Here is a 16,072-nt window from a genome sequence, read left to right as displayed (position 1 = left end):
GAACTGGGAACAAACTTGGAACCGGTGCGGCGTGGCGTTTCACTTACAATTAGTATTTGTATTTGCAGACTCCGATTCCATCGACAACCTATTTTCGCAAGCGCGAGCGCTGGCGCGCGCGTACGCCTTAATTTAACTGCTCTACGCTACGTAACCTCTTCAAAAGTTTTACGACCGACGCGATGCGACGCGCGACGGAATCACTCCGACGCGACGTTATATTGCATCTGCTCCCGTCGCGCGTCGCGCGTCGCGCGGTTCTCGCCAACATCGACTCGACAAATTGAACGGTCAATTATTGCTACCCGCTATCCCGTCGCGATCAGCTCCTAACGAAGTTCACCGTGTAATTTTACATATTACATACCCCTCCCTTTGCACTCCTCTGTCGAGTGTGACTAATCTTATCGATATAAAACGGATAGAATACTTGCTGGTATTTGGTACAATTTTTTCAGGAGTTTATAACAATATTAAATACGTTTAGCAATGTATCGAATACAAAAATAATGCCGCAAATCTTTTGAATAATGGTAGAAGAATCATTAGTGGCGCGTCTCTCAGAGTCCCCAATCGAGTGCAAAGGGTTACACTAGGGGTCTACGGAACATTAAAAGCCAGTAGTTTAAATTACCTTATAAAAATAACAAGAATGCGTCTCTGTACAAATTTTGGTAAAATTACCGATGACGTGTAAGAGAGAGAGTGCCACTTAACATTATAAAATAAATAAATAAATAAAGGAAGAACCAAATAATACATATAAAAAATAAAAACCAGTTTCATATACATTTTTTTTCACTGACGTCGAGTCACACTCGACAAAGGGGTGGAAAGTGGAAAGGGTTAAGGGTTAATGAGATTTGTTCGTATTGAATTTTCCGTTCGGGGCTCACCGAGCAGCCCCAGGATCGTCAGGTTTCCGATCACACTCGGTATCGTAGCACCCGTTGAAATAAATGACTTCGCCGGCTCGTTGAGAAACTGTCTCTCAGGTTTGAAACGAGCTGCGATATTTGTTTCTCCCGTCGAACGTCAGAGTTCCAGGCGATTCACGGGGGAGATCGTCACCATGGGGAAAGACGGGACAACATATTCACGAGACTCCTGCTGCTGCTGCTGCTGCTGCTGCTGCTGCCTCGGATTTTATTCCGTCGCTATATCCTGAAATCTCTGCGGGACCCGGTATTCCCGACGTGTTTACGTTTACACCTCCGCGAGGGCAGTTCTCGTTTCGCAGTCGTAGAGAAAGACTGACAGAGAGAAAAGAGAGAGACAGAGAGAGAGAGAGAGAGAGAGAGAGAGAGAGAGAGAGAGAGAGAGAGAGAAGTTTCGGGAGTAACGTTCATGCTTTCGAAAACACAGAGTGTCTTCTCCCCGACTGTCTGCACTGGGGACAGTCATTTCACTGAAATTACACCGATGTCACTATTTTTCCTACCAGTTACAATATTTGTTAGGTGTCGTTCGTTGAAAATCTCCAAAATAATATATCGATGCCAATAAATTTTTGTAATCATTCTACTATTTGAAATTTCGCCTATACTCATTCTCATAAACGCATTTGTTGATTTCTTCACTGCTTTGCAAATCCAAGTTGCTGTTAGTAAATTGAACAGTTGGGAGACACGTGCCGAGGAAAGGAAGTGCAACCAAGTCTAGTAGAACGTTCATTTTACGCGGGCATTTTTTGGTGTAAGTGTGTCGTGCGCCAGATAGGTGATAAGATTACGGAAGAAGATAAGTTGCAGAGAGAGATAAAACGCTCTTTGTACATTGGACTTGTAATTAATAGGTGTTTCAAAGCATCTCTTGGAATCTCTGTGAAATTAGTACATTAATCATAGACACCGCAATTCCCAGTAGACTGTTATTCTTTCCTAGTTTAGAATTAACAAAAAAAAAACGAATTTCTTTATTCAAACGATGAACTTTAATCGATAAAATATTTTCTTATTTATTCGTTTTGGCAAAAGATCATCGAACCAAAGGAAAAATATCTTATTCGTTAAAATTCATTGCTCGAATAAAAAAAATTGGGCTCTATTTCGCCTGAAAATACCGAAATTACTTTTTTGCCAATCGAATATTTCGCATAAAGATCCGCCGCAGTCTAATTACTATATGTATTAGCAACCGCAACCCTGCGAACCGCGCGACAGGTTAACCACTAGGCCGGTACGTCGATACCCAACATTTTCCCACGACATTCAATAACGTTGTAATCGTTGGACGTCAGTTTGCAAATTTATGTAATTTATGTACGCGTCTCAATAAGTATACAAATTTCATAAAACTCTGCGATAGCCCCGTGCTCCCGAATAATGCAAATTACGCCTCGTAAATGTAAAAATAGAACTTTTCAGAGGGATTGCGATATGCCCAGATTAATATTTTATCTAGCGCTTTCAACTACTGAAAAACCCCGTCGCGTCGCGTCGCGTCGCGTCGCGCGTCGGTGGATCGACTGGGATCGACCTAGTTAAATGCATTAAATTCGATGGATTCGGACCGGTGTCGTATGTAATTCGAAACATACGGACTGTAATATCTTATGACTGGCATGCCATTAACGGCACGACGATCATCGTAATATACGTTTAGTTTAGTTTAGCGGACGAAGGGGTGCCAAGCGAGCGACCCTTCGCGTGCCACTGGAGGGTGCATAATTTATCGCTTTTCCCCAACCACCATAATGCAACACGTTACACGCTTGGTATGCATGTAGATTCCGAAGGTTATCGATGCTCCCTTAGTATCCGGGGCGCCGCGCCGTATAATGGGCCGTCTAACTACCGATAAATAGCCTAATCATCGACTGGAATTCATTGCCATGGCTTTTCTCTTAATTCAATATCTAACGCGTAATTAGAGCAGCAAGCCGGTGAACGACGGGAAAGATTATGCGTGTCTTTCGACACTCGCGTCATCTTTTCTCTTTTTCTCTCTCTCTCTCTCTCTCTCTCTCTCTCTCTCTCTCTTTTGCCTTCTACGTTGAGCGCCTCAGGCCTCTGGTTGGTGTCTTTCGTATGGCGTGCACAGATCCGAAGAATGGCTGAAAGCATCGAAGGTCTGTAAAAGAACTGAACAAGTTTGCTTTTAGAATAGAATTGGTTTTTATTGTGACTAGATTACAAACGGGGCCTTTCGGCGCTCAATATCGCCCAGTAGGAACGTTTGCACGTAGTGAGTGAAACGACAACGGGAATGAGAACATTCTATTGCGGGCATTTTTCCAATCACTCACCGCGGGAACTGGGATATGTGATTACGACGAACATTTGTACGACATCGGGATTCATACAAAATAGCGGTCGTTTCTTACGTCTAGCTTACGTCGATAGTTGATGTATAGCGTTTAGGTCTATATCGGTTTCCGAAGTTGGTCGACTCTGCCTCGTTGAATCTCGTTCGCCGTCACACCGCACCACCGTCCACACGACTTTACTATAATGTACGTATGTGTGTGTATGTATGCAAGTGTTCCAATACTGTTCGCGATTATGTTTATGTTTGATAGCTCGACATTTACCTGTTTTTTTTTTACCAATGTCACCCGTATAATAGGAAAGATCACGTAAACAGAACGCAGAACGAATCGACGTACCTCGGAAGATCGATTTACACGCGCCCTTGCAAGGGTGTCGAATACAGTTTATAATTACTCAATAATGTTAATAATATTTATAACGTACGCTTAGCCGATAAAGTGATTTCTCTCCTCGTACACTATACAAAAGCGACGTCGGAAATCGCGTCGCCCATCAATTTCTCGTTTTACTTACAGCCCGTAATACGTTTCTTCTTCGTCTTCTTCCTTCTCTTTTTTCTTCTTGATCTTGTTGTTGTTTTGGTATCCTGCTGTATAATGTTATTATCATCATTACAATATAACAATTTCTGATAGATATTTACGAATCGCGTGAAATCAGCGTCTACTATACATGTATCTACAGAATAGTGAGTACGTGATCCGCGGCGGGATCTCTTATTAAGCATACTCTTCTTCCTTTCCATTGTTACCAGTCTAGAATCGCAACTCAACTCTCTTTCTTATTCCGTTATCGTTCGAGTCTCGAAAGACAGACAGTTCCGGTGTGAACTGTGATTCCGTGTCACGAGCGATACAAGCGAAGTAAACGTTTAAGAAAATAAAGCTCGTGCTCTCTCTCTCTCTCTCTCACACACACACTCTCCCTCTCTCTCTCTCTCTCTCTCTCTCTCTCTCTCTCTCTCTCTCTCTCTCTATTTCCTCGTCGTTTATACTTTTTTTCCCCGATAGGTTGCGCTCTGAACGGCGAGCATCATCATATTGCACTTTGGGGCTCGAGTATTTGTCAAGAACCGAGACGAAACGTATGTTCAATCGGAAGGCAACTAAAGCTTAATTGATCGCGGGGAACTTAGAATCCATAGTACGCTAACGTGACGATCTCTCTCTCTCTCTCTCTCACTCACTCACTCTCACTCTCACTCTCTCTCTTTCTCACGGTCTTGCGCAAACATTACGGAAGAAGCATGCGCCTCGAAACATGATAAATATACACCAATATAATCGTTCGATCGTCCATGAGTTTACATCGTATGTACAACAACGCTGTTCTATCGTTCAGCTGTCCGGCTGGGAAGAGCATGGTTCAGTCGCAACGAATGACTCGACGAACAAGGTACGGCCGCGCCCGAGAACCGGAAGTCGTTGTCCTTAGATCGTTCGCGAGATCATGGGGCGAAGAAGCTCGAGCCAAAGGCTACTCGATGCACAGTAGTCGGAAATCGCGAAAACGTGGTCAAAATAGAAAAGAGTACTCTTACAATTTAGTAGAATTTACAATTACGTATACAAACATAATTATACAACGTACAGTTTAGTTGAAAATTGATACTCTGGGAAAATAAATCAATGAAACCAGAATATTATATTAAATTAGGACATGCCCGACAATAGCAAGAATAGCGTTACAGCAGCGCGATAATAAATTCCAAAGGTAATTTCATTTAGTAGTTGAAACCGTCGATCTTTTAAAACTATCAACTTTGAACTTGTTCTGGCATTTTATAAATAAAGTGGTACTATAGAACACAGATTGTGAAAAATTGTTTAGTTTTGGCCAGGATTTCGGTCGAACTCACCACTGTGCGACGCGACGGACCCTCGCGCCACTCGTGCCACTGCGCTTACAGCTGACAATCGACCGTACGGGGATCAAGAAACGAAGAAGGATCTAGATAGACGGTCTCGCAGCCAACCGTTTGGATCGATGCGATGGTGTTAGTTAGAAGGACAGAGCGCGCAGTGGTTGCGTCGAGTGTACCACCGTTTTCAGTTCTCCTCCCGTGGCAGAGACAACGTTTGGGATCCGAAAGCAATCGGCGGCATGGCCCAGCAATCGAGCAACGAGGGGCAATAACTAGCACTGGTGGCGTGCTGCCAGTATCCAGCCAAACCTGTGCCACCTCCGGCACCGGTTCCGGAACCACCTATCCCGATGCCAACACCGACGCCGATACCGCCGGTCGTCGCGACGACCTGCTCGCTCCCGATCACGTCCGTCTCCATCGCGCTTCTGTCGTCATCGATCTTCTGGTCCGCCGTGGTCCCGTCGTCGTCGTACATGAGGTAAAGGGGGTGCGAGATGGTCGACGAGGGACTCGACGACAATGTCGGGGAGGCGGCGGACCTAGGCCTGGGTCACTCTTGCGATCTCAGCTGATTGTCGGTTTGCTGGTTGCCGGAGACACCGGGAGCTGTCCCGACCGGCACTACTTGGCTGCCTCCAGCCAAGGACCTTGCCGAGCCGGGCATAGAGCTGCCGGCGGAATTCGCGGTGACGCTGTGCTGATGGGGGCTAGTCGTAGCCCCCGCTTCACCTCAGACTTGAGCCCTGGCGGTGGCGTTGACGTGAGCCTCTGTGCTACCCGGCGAGTGCGGGTTACCTTCGCCGGTCGACGCCAACGCGTATTGACACGCGCTCAATCCACCACCGCCGCCGCCGCCGCCGACCGAAGACGCTCTGGAGCTAACCGGGCTGCCAGCCGCGGACACCGGCGTGCTGTCTATGCTGAAAGAACTGCCGCTCAAGCCGCTGTACCCGCTGCTGTGCTGTCTGGCCTTCAATCGTAACGAGGCGATGCTACTCGAGGTCATCTCCGGAGCTACCGTTGTCCTGTGATGCGGCGTGTAAACCGGGGGCCCGTAAGGATGGTGCGGCGCCGCGGGTGTCGCGTAAGGACACGCTGCACCCGATGCTGCCACCGGCGAACCCGCCACGCCTAACCCCGAACCCATCCCAGGTAACATCGATGTGGCTGCCTGGCCGACGGACACTGACATTCCGCCCACGTGACTACCAGCCACGGACGTCGCCGCGTTGAAACAATTCACCGGACTGACTTGGGTATGGTGATGATGGTGCGACGCAGTCGGCACCACCGAGCCCAACGTGTTCACCCACGGGAAGTTTTTCGTTGCCAATGGAGATGGCACCTTCGCCGCCCAATTGTTGTACGTACTGTACGAACTGTACAGAGCGTCCGGATCCGCGAACGGCTGACCGATGAAACCGTTCAAGCTGGTCGTGCCGAAACTCGCCTTGAACTCCCCGGCTGCTGCCGCGGCCGCGTTCAACGCGTTCCGCTCTTTCTTCCGCCATTTTGCTCTCCTGTTCTTGAACCACACCTGCAAACAGACCGAAGCATTCCCCGTTAGCTGCTGGGATGCGAACGTTTCTATACATACATATATTCGGTTCTAGGTAAGTAGCTAACGTTATTTTGCCGATTTACGGACTCTACGATCTGCGTCTGTGAGCTATCACACAGGTTGTAGTAGAAATAAATACTTACACATGTACATATACATAGATATGATATGAAATAATCTAAAAAGTATTTTCTGTTTCTCTGTGAAATACATATAATCAATGTGACAAATTACTTTACTCCTGCGAGAATGTAATTAACGAAGAATACTATCTCAAGGTCAACTCTCGTAATCGCGCAATAAAATTATGGGAAAATGGAATATTCTCGAGGAACGTACGGAACAGCTTATACATATTTCCCCGCAAGGAAATTCTGGTACACAAAAACTGAAAGTACGTTCACGAGTACATCAATTAGCAGCAGCGGTTATCTTATCTTATCTGGTACGAAATAATTATGACCCGTTGGAGAGAAAATTACACCGTATTAAACAAACTACCGCATTTAAAACGATTATTTTTTTTCAGTTACATGTCTCAATTAGATCTTATCAGAATTTGTCGTAGATCTATAGATCGAGATTCGTGCATAAAAATGAAGTCACGTGATTAATACTATAGATCTCTTCCTAATATGCAGTTTTGCCAAAGGAATTTATCGTACATCGTGATATAAACGAGTAACGAGATATGCCAGGTTTGTTCGCACTGTGCGGCGCGCGACGCAAGACGCAAGACGCAAGACGCAAGACGCAAGACGCGACGGGACCATTGGGAAGGTGTTTAGGACCGTGAAACACCATAAGAAGAAATTCAGTTCTAACAATAAGAGGAGGATCTCTTCACAGGAGACGTTCACGACTGCTGTTTCTAGATTTTGCCAGATTTCGCGGGGTCCCATCACCGTCGATATTACTCGTCGAGCGAAAGGGGCAAAGCGAAGGCGTTTTCGTTGGGTAGACGACGCCGAGTCCCGAGACAAATGGCAAGAAAACCCCGGCGTGCTCCACCATCCTGAAATATGATGGCGTTAATTCACAAGGCGGCCCTTTCCCGCGCTCGATACTATACGAGGGTCGTGGGCGTAGGGTGGTCGGGAGAGGGTGAACCTCGTCAGCCGTTTCCACCCTCTTCCCCGTTCCCATTCGCCCTTCAACCTCGACGTCGCGCCGCGCTGCGCCGCGTCGTCGTCTCCTTTTCTCGTTGTTGCTTTTCCCATGACGCCCAACCTGCTCGTCCCCGACAATTATACGGGTGGTTGCACTTAGATACACGTCGCTCTCGCGTAACTGTAAGGGAAGGCAACGAGCGGCGGAATGCTGCCTCCGAGAGGAGGGTTCGGAGCTGGGAACTATCTGCTGCTGCTTCTGGTGGAGGCAGCAGCGACGCGACGGGCCAAAAAGAACGAACGAACGAACGAAGACGCTAGGGGAGAAACAATGACGGAGGTGGCTCGAGGATTCTCCGTAAGATGGATGGCCTAGCGATCACGCCGTGGAAACGCTAAGAGGCGCGACGAATCATTGAAAGAGGGGAAGTAGACTGACTAATGAAGAATTATGCGGTCCCTATCGCGATATCAGTGCTTCGGCGGATTCAAAGAATTATACATATGTATCGAGTTCTATTAGACAAACCGTGGCCAAGAAAGTACATGTTTCGTTCACGTATGTATTTTACTTACAGGAAGCCGGATTTTTATGCAAAATAAAAGATGTCCAAGTCAGTTTTAGGAAGCAGGAGTTAAATGAAAATGAACTGAATATGTGTGTGCAATCGATGCAGAAATTCTCTTATTTTACACAGAGATATCCGCAGTCTAATAATAATTGTATAATGCCGAAGGTACGGAAAAGTAACAAATGGTGGTAGCGAACGTGTCAACAAACTTAACACGCGTTCGCATAACCAGGGATCGAAAGCGTTCTGGAATTTCAGATTTCGTGGATCTTCCTATTGGATCTACTAAAAATAGCTAATGACACGAATTAGTTACGGGAGAATTTACATTAAGATGTAACGTTGTAACTCAAGACTGATGCTTTTCACGATTTAATGGCGGCCATGATTACTTTCATTCGAATCTTCTGTGAGATCCTTGAGGTCATTTACATCTTTTTATTGGACCCGACTACAGATAGCTAATCAACGAATTTGCTACTACAAGATATAAATTAGGATGAAGCTTTTGCAACCCCGAATAGAAATGGATCCAAGTATGTACAACCCCATTCGAGGATTAACGATCCCGTCCAGGCCGATGTTTTTGGCGATTTCATGGCAGCCACGGCTGGATCCGTTCGAATCTTCTTCGCTCTCGTTGGAGCTAATAGAAATAGTTAATGACACGAATTGGCTACTGGAAAACGAAAATTTCGACAAAAAGTTTGCAACGTCGTGTCAAGAACGGAAGCAAGTCCCGTCATACGAGGATTAAGCTCATCAACAAGAATCCAGCACCGGGAACCCCTAAATCACCGAGAGCACGGCGCAAGCGCCTCTCCCGGCTACTTGAAGGTGAAAGAGAGAGCGAGAGAGAGAGAAAGAGAGAGAGAGAAAGAGAGAGAGAGAGCGGGGGGGGGGGGGAGAGTATCGCGAGAAATAAAGGCGGTGCGCGGCAAGGTAGCGGGAAAAAATATTTCCCGTACGTTCCCGGCCGTATAACCAAACTTTTCTTCGCGAGTGAACATCATTGGATTTCACGAAGCATCCCCGTAGACATGACACGGGGCGTCGGTAAGCCAAGAGGGGGAGTAAACTCGATAGGGCAGAACGGCAGCACGGTGGGCGAAAGATGCCGTGGCTCGAGAATCAATAAACTCTCGGAAGGCGCGCGCGGGTCGTTGGTATACACACAAGGCCGCGCCCATAAACTTTAACAGCATCGCAGAATCGCGACGCCGAAGACAAGCTTGTCGGGCGGAAACCAGCCTGATGCCCGATTCGTGGCTTATAAACTTGATGAGCGAAGTTGCCCGACCCTGGAAACTGAGAAGCCTCGGTTCACGCGCGTCAGCCACCGCGCTCGATGACTATGGCACAGGTTATTTCTATCGCGCAGGCTGACCCGACCACCGAACGTATATGTAATTAGAAAGAAACGTAAAACAATGCAACCGCCGAAAGTCAACTTTCTCGGTAGAACGAAAAGCTCCCATCCAATTATTTTGTTTGCTAAATATGAGCTTAATCGTCGCATCGCCGCGTCGTATGCATTGTACAATGTACAAATCGGCAGATGTAACTCAAAAGACTAAATACATTCAAACAATTTATGGACGTTCATGTGTTATTTTCAATTTATTAAAATTGTTGAAATTGTAGAAGGAAATTTTTATAGCGTTTCCGTGTTTTGTAGTTGACGAAGAAAATGTTTATTTTGCAAAAAGATCCGCAGTCTGGTCACAAGCGTGTACGTAGTTATACCTATTTGCAACCTTCTGGAACTATTATGTATTTTCATCGCGTCTAGTAAACTAATTCACCTAGTTTGGCAGAAAAACTGAAGCCGTCCGATACAATTATGCCGGGTCTTCCGTTAAGAGGTGTTATTTTAAATTGTAAAAAACGCCGTTCTTTTTACAATTAACAAATTTTTACAACTCTAATCTTCACGAATGAATAATAGTGCGAAATTTGAAATGACACCTCTTAATGGAGGACCCTTCGAAAGAGTCATTCCGATTTAATTAAAGTGTATGCGATTCCGTTGATGCCGAGGCGACGCGACGCCGCGCCGCGCCGCGCCGATAATTGTAATTCTGCCGCGATTAGAGGAAGCGAAGAGCGTTGGGACAGACGTGTTTCGTAGCAGCAGTCTAAACTTCTAAACGAAACGAATCGCGTTTATCCGATTGTTCAGGGCCCGTTGTTAAGTCACCAGATTACCTCGTATGAGGCAGCGTTTTCGAGGGTGTCTACGTACATACATGTATACTGGCTGTCGAAACGTATATGTATGTAGCGCAGAAGGAAACCCAGGGAAAAGCAGTGGCGCACGGGACGGGGATGTAGAAGTTGGCCCGCGTGGGGGTTGATTGATGAGGTAGCCCCGGTCACGGTCTCATTACATTTATATAAGCTTTCGTAGATTGAGCCGTGCGCGGAGGCTTACGCGGTGGCGAGGGGTCGTGATTTGATGAGGTTTTATTGCTTGGATGACGTGACGGGAGCCATTGTTCAAGCGGTTGTCGAGCGGAAAACATTGGATTCGATTTATCGTGTCTGCCGTTTCTCTTCGTCGACTAGGAAGAACGTCGCTACTGCTTACATATCCAATGGCCATCTTTCGAAGAATCAGTTCTTACTTCACTGCCCGTTTTCGGATCTTGGAAATACCTTCGGCGATTTAACCCCTTGCCGTATTTTAACGAGTCACACTCGTCATGGAGATTTTAAACAAAGTGCAACGAATATGAACGTTACGCGTTTCTTTTTAAATGAAATCAATTGCTTAAGCATTCAAATAAACGTAAAACGTGAAACGTAACCATACAAAAAATATAAATATTTTTTTTTCTTCCACGACATTTTTCTCGATAAAGACGTTTCGATCACTGTTACCGTAGACCGGGGCTAAAAGTTCCATTTTGAAGAAACATAAAATTACGTAGGAAAAATAAGTGTGCCATAGATATTCTCACCTTTAACGTGTAACTTATTGTGAAATTCATTACATATATTATATGTATTTTCAAATTCTAACCCTGAGATTAAAGCATTCGCTGTATACATATAGGTTTTTTGTATTTTCCTTAACTGTCTGCACTGAAGGGAGTCATAGCTTTATGGCAAGAGAAATATGTATGTATATTTTCAAAATGTCGAAAAATTGACTTTCAGCCGCGAAAAGCAGGATTCCAGAGGACCGTGCGCTGCGCTGAGCTGCGCATACGAGCCATCACAAAAGAACCCGTTGTCCATGATCGACGAATCACCGTCGCCCCTGGCATGATAAACAATCCACGCGATAGAGACGCACGCGTCGAATCAAGCGTATCGAGGAGGTATCGTGTCAAGCCAACAATTCGATTCCTACCGAAGACGTTGCCGACAAGAACGACAGAGAGACAGAGAGATAGAGAGAGAGAGAGAGGGGGGCAGAGAGAGGGTGAGAGATGGATAGAGAGAGATAGAGAGAAAGAGAGAGGAGAAACGGAGGTGCACACGACAACTGTAGAGAGAAGGTCGACGGTTTGCAGGGTGGAGACGGCGCGGCGATGCGATGGCGGTGGAGAACCAGAGGAGAAACGAGGGGAATACCCGTGGGAAGGTTGCTAGACGCCGCGGGGAGGGCGACAGAGGAGGAGAGCCGAGGTAGAGGTGGAGGAGGATAATATTGATCCCCTCGTAGCCCCGCCCCTCCTTGCCAAGCCGACGCCATCATTATATTATCCACCATCCCTCCGTCTATCCGACATATGCGCACACCTACGACCTCAAAATCTACGGGATCTCTGGTCCACGCACATCTGCTTGTCACTCTACTCTCGGAACGGCTCCTCCACTAGGAAAAGAATACGCCGTTTTATCTCTCCCCTTCCTCTTCCTACGCTTCTCCTTTCTCCGGCAGCGCGGCGTCTGTAATACTTACAGTTACGCTGCTGGCCGATCAAAATAAATATGCAGGTACCAGGGTCAGTGAAATATGTTGATGTGCACCACTACATATTTTGTGGTTGCAGTGATTAGAACTTCCTTTTCGTTCATGGTTTCATAGAAGAACAAGGAAATTTTTATCTATCGTACGCCTATGTATGTAGTCTCCAACAACTGACTGATTGCTAGTGCCACTAGTGTACAATATGTATGTATGTATATGTATTTGTATTAGATACACATGGTGTAAAAAGACACGATATTTTAAAAAGTGAAATGATTAATTGTTTGGCTTTTTATCAGATATTAAATAATAAATTGTGTACCTGTATGAGCAAATGATAAAAACGTGTCAGTAGTACAACAAAGTAATAGAACATTTTTTAATATTTCTGTGGTGATGATAACAATAGGAATCGCCATAAATCGTTGTATTAATACATTCTTTATAATATCATATGCTTTATCTTTATGCTGTATTCACTATTATTAGCATTGCATATACAAATCTTTTTTTTTTGGATGATTTTTGCCAGGGGTAGTATGAATAAATTGTATTTCATAACGCACATATGTACTGGCGCATGGCGTGGTCGTGGGCTGCGCTAGTAGAAGCGGTCGTTCAACGCCAGCCGAAAAACTGGTAACGGAAGCGGCATGCGGCACTTCATTAAAAATAAATTCCCGTGAAGGAGTCCCGTTGGATATCCGGGCGGCTTCACGAGGATTTCGCGGCCGCGGAACTTGCCCCCTTTTCTTCCACCACCTTTTTAACTCTATACATCTTCGACGAGCCCGTTTCTAGACGATTACCGTCCGGACCCACCCCCATCCCCACCCCTTGCCATCGTTTACATCGTCACGGATGGTGTAGTCGGTGGAATTGTGGAATTGTGGAAGAACGTTTTCCTCGTGGGATTTATGAAAGAGGCTGTGCGTTGCGTCGCGTCGCGTCGCGACGTCGTTCTGTTCTTGCCGCTGAGCTTCTGGATTCTGGACGGAATGCGCTGACAGAGAATTAGCTCCGGCCGGATCGCTCCTCGCGAAGGAGCAAAAGCCCGTGGAAGATAAAGCGGAACGCTCGTGAATTACCGTTCCTCGATTCCATATTTTCGCATTTTTCGCGCCGCGGAATTGTCACACTCCTGGACAAAATGGTGGCACACATTTGTACCGATACAATGCGTCCCTCAAAATTCTATATGTAATTCATTAAAAAGTTTTCTGATATAACCAATACATAGATATCGAGTTATTTTATTTATTTATTTATTTATTTATTATTGCTTTAATGCGTAGGTAGTTGTAGATCTTTTGACTGTATTTATGAAGAAGAAATGCTGAAGAATCGTATTTACGAACGAGAAGAGATTCGATTTACAACTTGTTAGATAAACCTGACAGTCTCAACCAATATCGTCATAATTCGAGACAGTGCATATTTTCTACCTCTTCCGACTTCACTGGTTGTAAGAAACATGAAATTGAGAATTTGAGACTCTTGTATTAAAATGGAAAATTTGACTCATCTAAATTATAAAATGAAACTGGAGTAAATTCGATTTTTTTTTCTTTTAAGTGAGAGAGTTCGTGTAGTTTTATAAAACAAAATGGATAGAAATAGAAACAAATCGTGGAACGGTACAATAGTGTTCGTCCTTTTGTTCCTTCGCTACAAGACTCTTTTTCATAACGAACGCCAATCTCCTTTAGTTGTTGTAGACGCTCACGCGCTCTTTCTCTCGTTGTTTTAACGTATGGGTGTGTACATCGTTGCCTATTTTTCCGCGACTCTTTTTTTATACCGTGTTTGTTCCTCCTCCATAGTGCACCGAGGCAGTCTGAGTTTCTAGCAGCACCGTCTCCATAAATCTCACTATAACGGCGAGATGGATCAGGGAGAATGGCCACGTACCACGTAGACGGAGCCGACCCGTACTTGTATCGTATTTCCGTGAATATGTGTGCCCACTTGGTCGCGCACGCGCTACTATATCCTCAAGGATTGCTATGAATATGCGACTACATGCGGAGAAATCGGGCTGTCGCGAGTGGATATCAAGGGAAAATCGCACTTTTAGCCGTGATCCATAATGATAATTACTGAAAATCTGGCAAACACGCGCGAACAATTACTGCAGATCCTTGTCCCGATAAAGAGAAATTGATCCCTGTCAAGTAATTCGTAAAATACAACACTAATATTCCCGAAGAAAATTCACTGAGAACGTCCTAGCTTTGTTGTATCATATTATTCGGTACAAGTATTTCATACTACATATTTCTATTTTCTTTAATACGAGTTACAAAAATTAATCAAATTCTTATCTATCGGGAGAAGTTTTATACAGTATTTATTGTTTTACATGTACCTAAACTTTTCACTACCTGATTACGAATTTTATTTGATTTAAAATCAGTTAGAAAATTTCTACCGACGAAACTTATACATATGTATGTATTGGTCCCAAAGAGACATTTTTTGTCACTTATACGATGTTTTCAGCAAGGGGTGATCAACTGTCGAAACATGTTGGGCGTCACTGCCAAAGCTTTTAGATGTGAAATAAGAAAAACGTAACAAATATTAAGCGTTATCGTGGCGCGAGTGGGAGAGAAACGAATGACGAGGGAGAGAATTAATTACTCGGATGTAACGAAAGATCCATCTGTCCAAGAAATTACCCGACACTCCCGGAAATCTTGAGATCTTGCGGACAACGCGAGGACTTTCGCGTCGTCGAGTCGCGTCAGCTGGATCATCGCCAAGACGACCAAACAATTTTCCGGAATGTGTCGCCGGCATCCGCAGTTTCGTGAACGTTCCGTGAGCATTTTCACGTAATCAAGAAAACGCGACGTCATCGAAAGGGTATGATATAAATTCGCCCGAATTCAGAGTGCGACTTCGTCGAGAATAGAAAGCGAAAAGATACAACGCCGATAACAGTCGGTATTTCTACGTTGAAGCCGTACGCTCTGTACACGTTGTCCCAAAAATGTCGGGAAACTTTGGAAGAGTTGGATCCTCAGATTATTATTTGGAGTAACTTTTTAAATTTACGAAATTGTTCTCCGCGGCAGTTCCTTAACCCGACAGTGTCCACGTGGAGGACACGCGACACGCAACACGCGGACCAGCGAATCCCCACCGCTCAGATATGCTATTTATTTCTCATATTTCTTTCGCTACCGTTTTGCAATACAATGTATGTATGTAGTTTCTTAAAAATCGAAACCGCTTGTATCGATGTAATAAAAACATTAAAAAGAAAAAAAATTCCAAAAATGTTTTGTTGAAGATATGAAGATATGAATGACAGATATGAACGACAGAAAGCATACATATACATATGTTGTAGATGGCTGGTCTGATACATATGTATAACTAGTTTGTGACGTTTGTGTATGGTGTATACATACGTAGTTTATACTGGTATTTTAACAAAATTATCGTATACAATAAATGTTACCGATAAACATAAAACATTAAGTACAAATGTACCACGACCGGACGAATGACTCATTTCATATTTTTTATTTTTCAATTATTGAAATTATGTACAAAGATGTTCCCATTAGAAATTATTATTGTACATAAATTTAATTAGTCAAGCACATATTGTTATCAAAATTGTGAGAAACGTAAATAAGCGTTCAGTCTTGTAATTTTTACAAAACAATGTATGTACATATGTATATCAATCACCTTTTGTACTCGGTGCGGTAAGCGTTAACACGGTAACTGTTTCACGAACCGGAACCAATCCATA

General features: G+C 44.6%; 2 protein-coding genes across 4 annotated transcripts in view; both read right to left on the bottom strand.

The window, feature by feature from the left end:
- Positions 1-3,102: 3,102 nt before the first annotated feature.
- LOC143212757 (uncharacterized) lies at positions 3,103-5,625 on the bottom strand. The gene has a single exon (XM_076431871.1). The coding sequence runs from the start codon at positions 5,612-5,614 to the stop codon at positions 5,321-5,323; it is 294 nt and encodes a 97-aa protein (XP_076287986.1). The 5' UTR covers positions 5,615-5,625; the 3' UTR covers positions 3,103-5,320.
- Positions 5,626-5,866: 241 nt separating this feature from the next.
- Ptx1 (pituitary homeobox homolog Ptx1) overlaps positions 5,867-16,072 on the bottom strand; it is a 44,766-nt gene continuing 34,560 nt past the window's right edge. For all 3 annotated transcript variants that reach the window (XM_076431867.1, XM_076431870.1, XM_076431869.1), the window contains exon 4: positions 5,867-6,676. In XM_076431867.1, coding sequence (XP_076287982.1) covers positions 5,870-6,676 — 807 coding nt within the window. In that variant the 3' untranslated portion in view covers positions 5,867-5,869. The remainder of the gene's footprint in view (positions 6,677-16,072) is intronic.

The sequence above is a fragment of the Lasioglossum baleicum genome, chromosome 10 (assembly GCF_051020765.1).
Source record: "Lasioglossum baleicum chromosome 10, iyLasBale1, whole genome shotgun sequence".
Lineage (NCBI taxonomy): Eukaryota > Metazoa > Arthropoda > Insecta > Hymenoptera > Halictidae > Lasioglossum > Lasioglossum baleicum.
The sequence above is the reverse complement of the archived record's forward strand: the minus strand, read 5'-3'. Positions and strand labels throughout refer to the sequence as shown.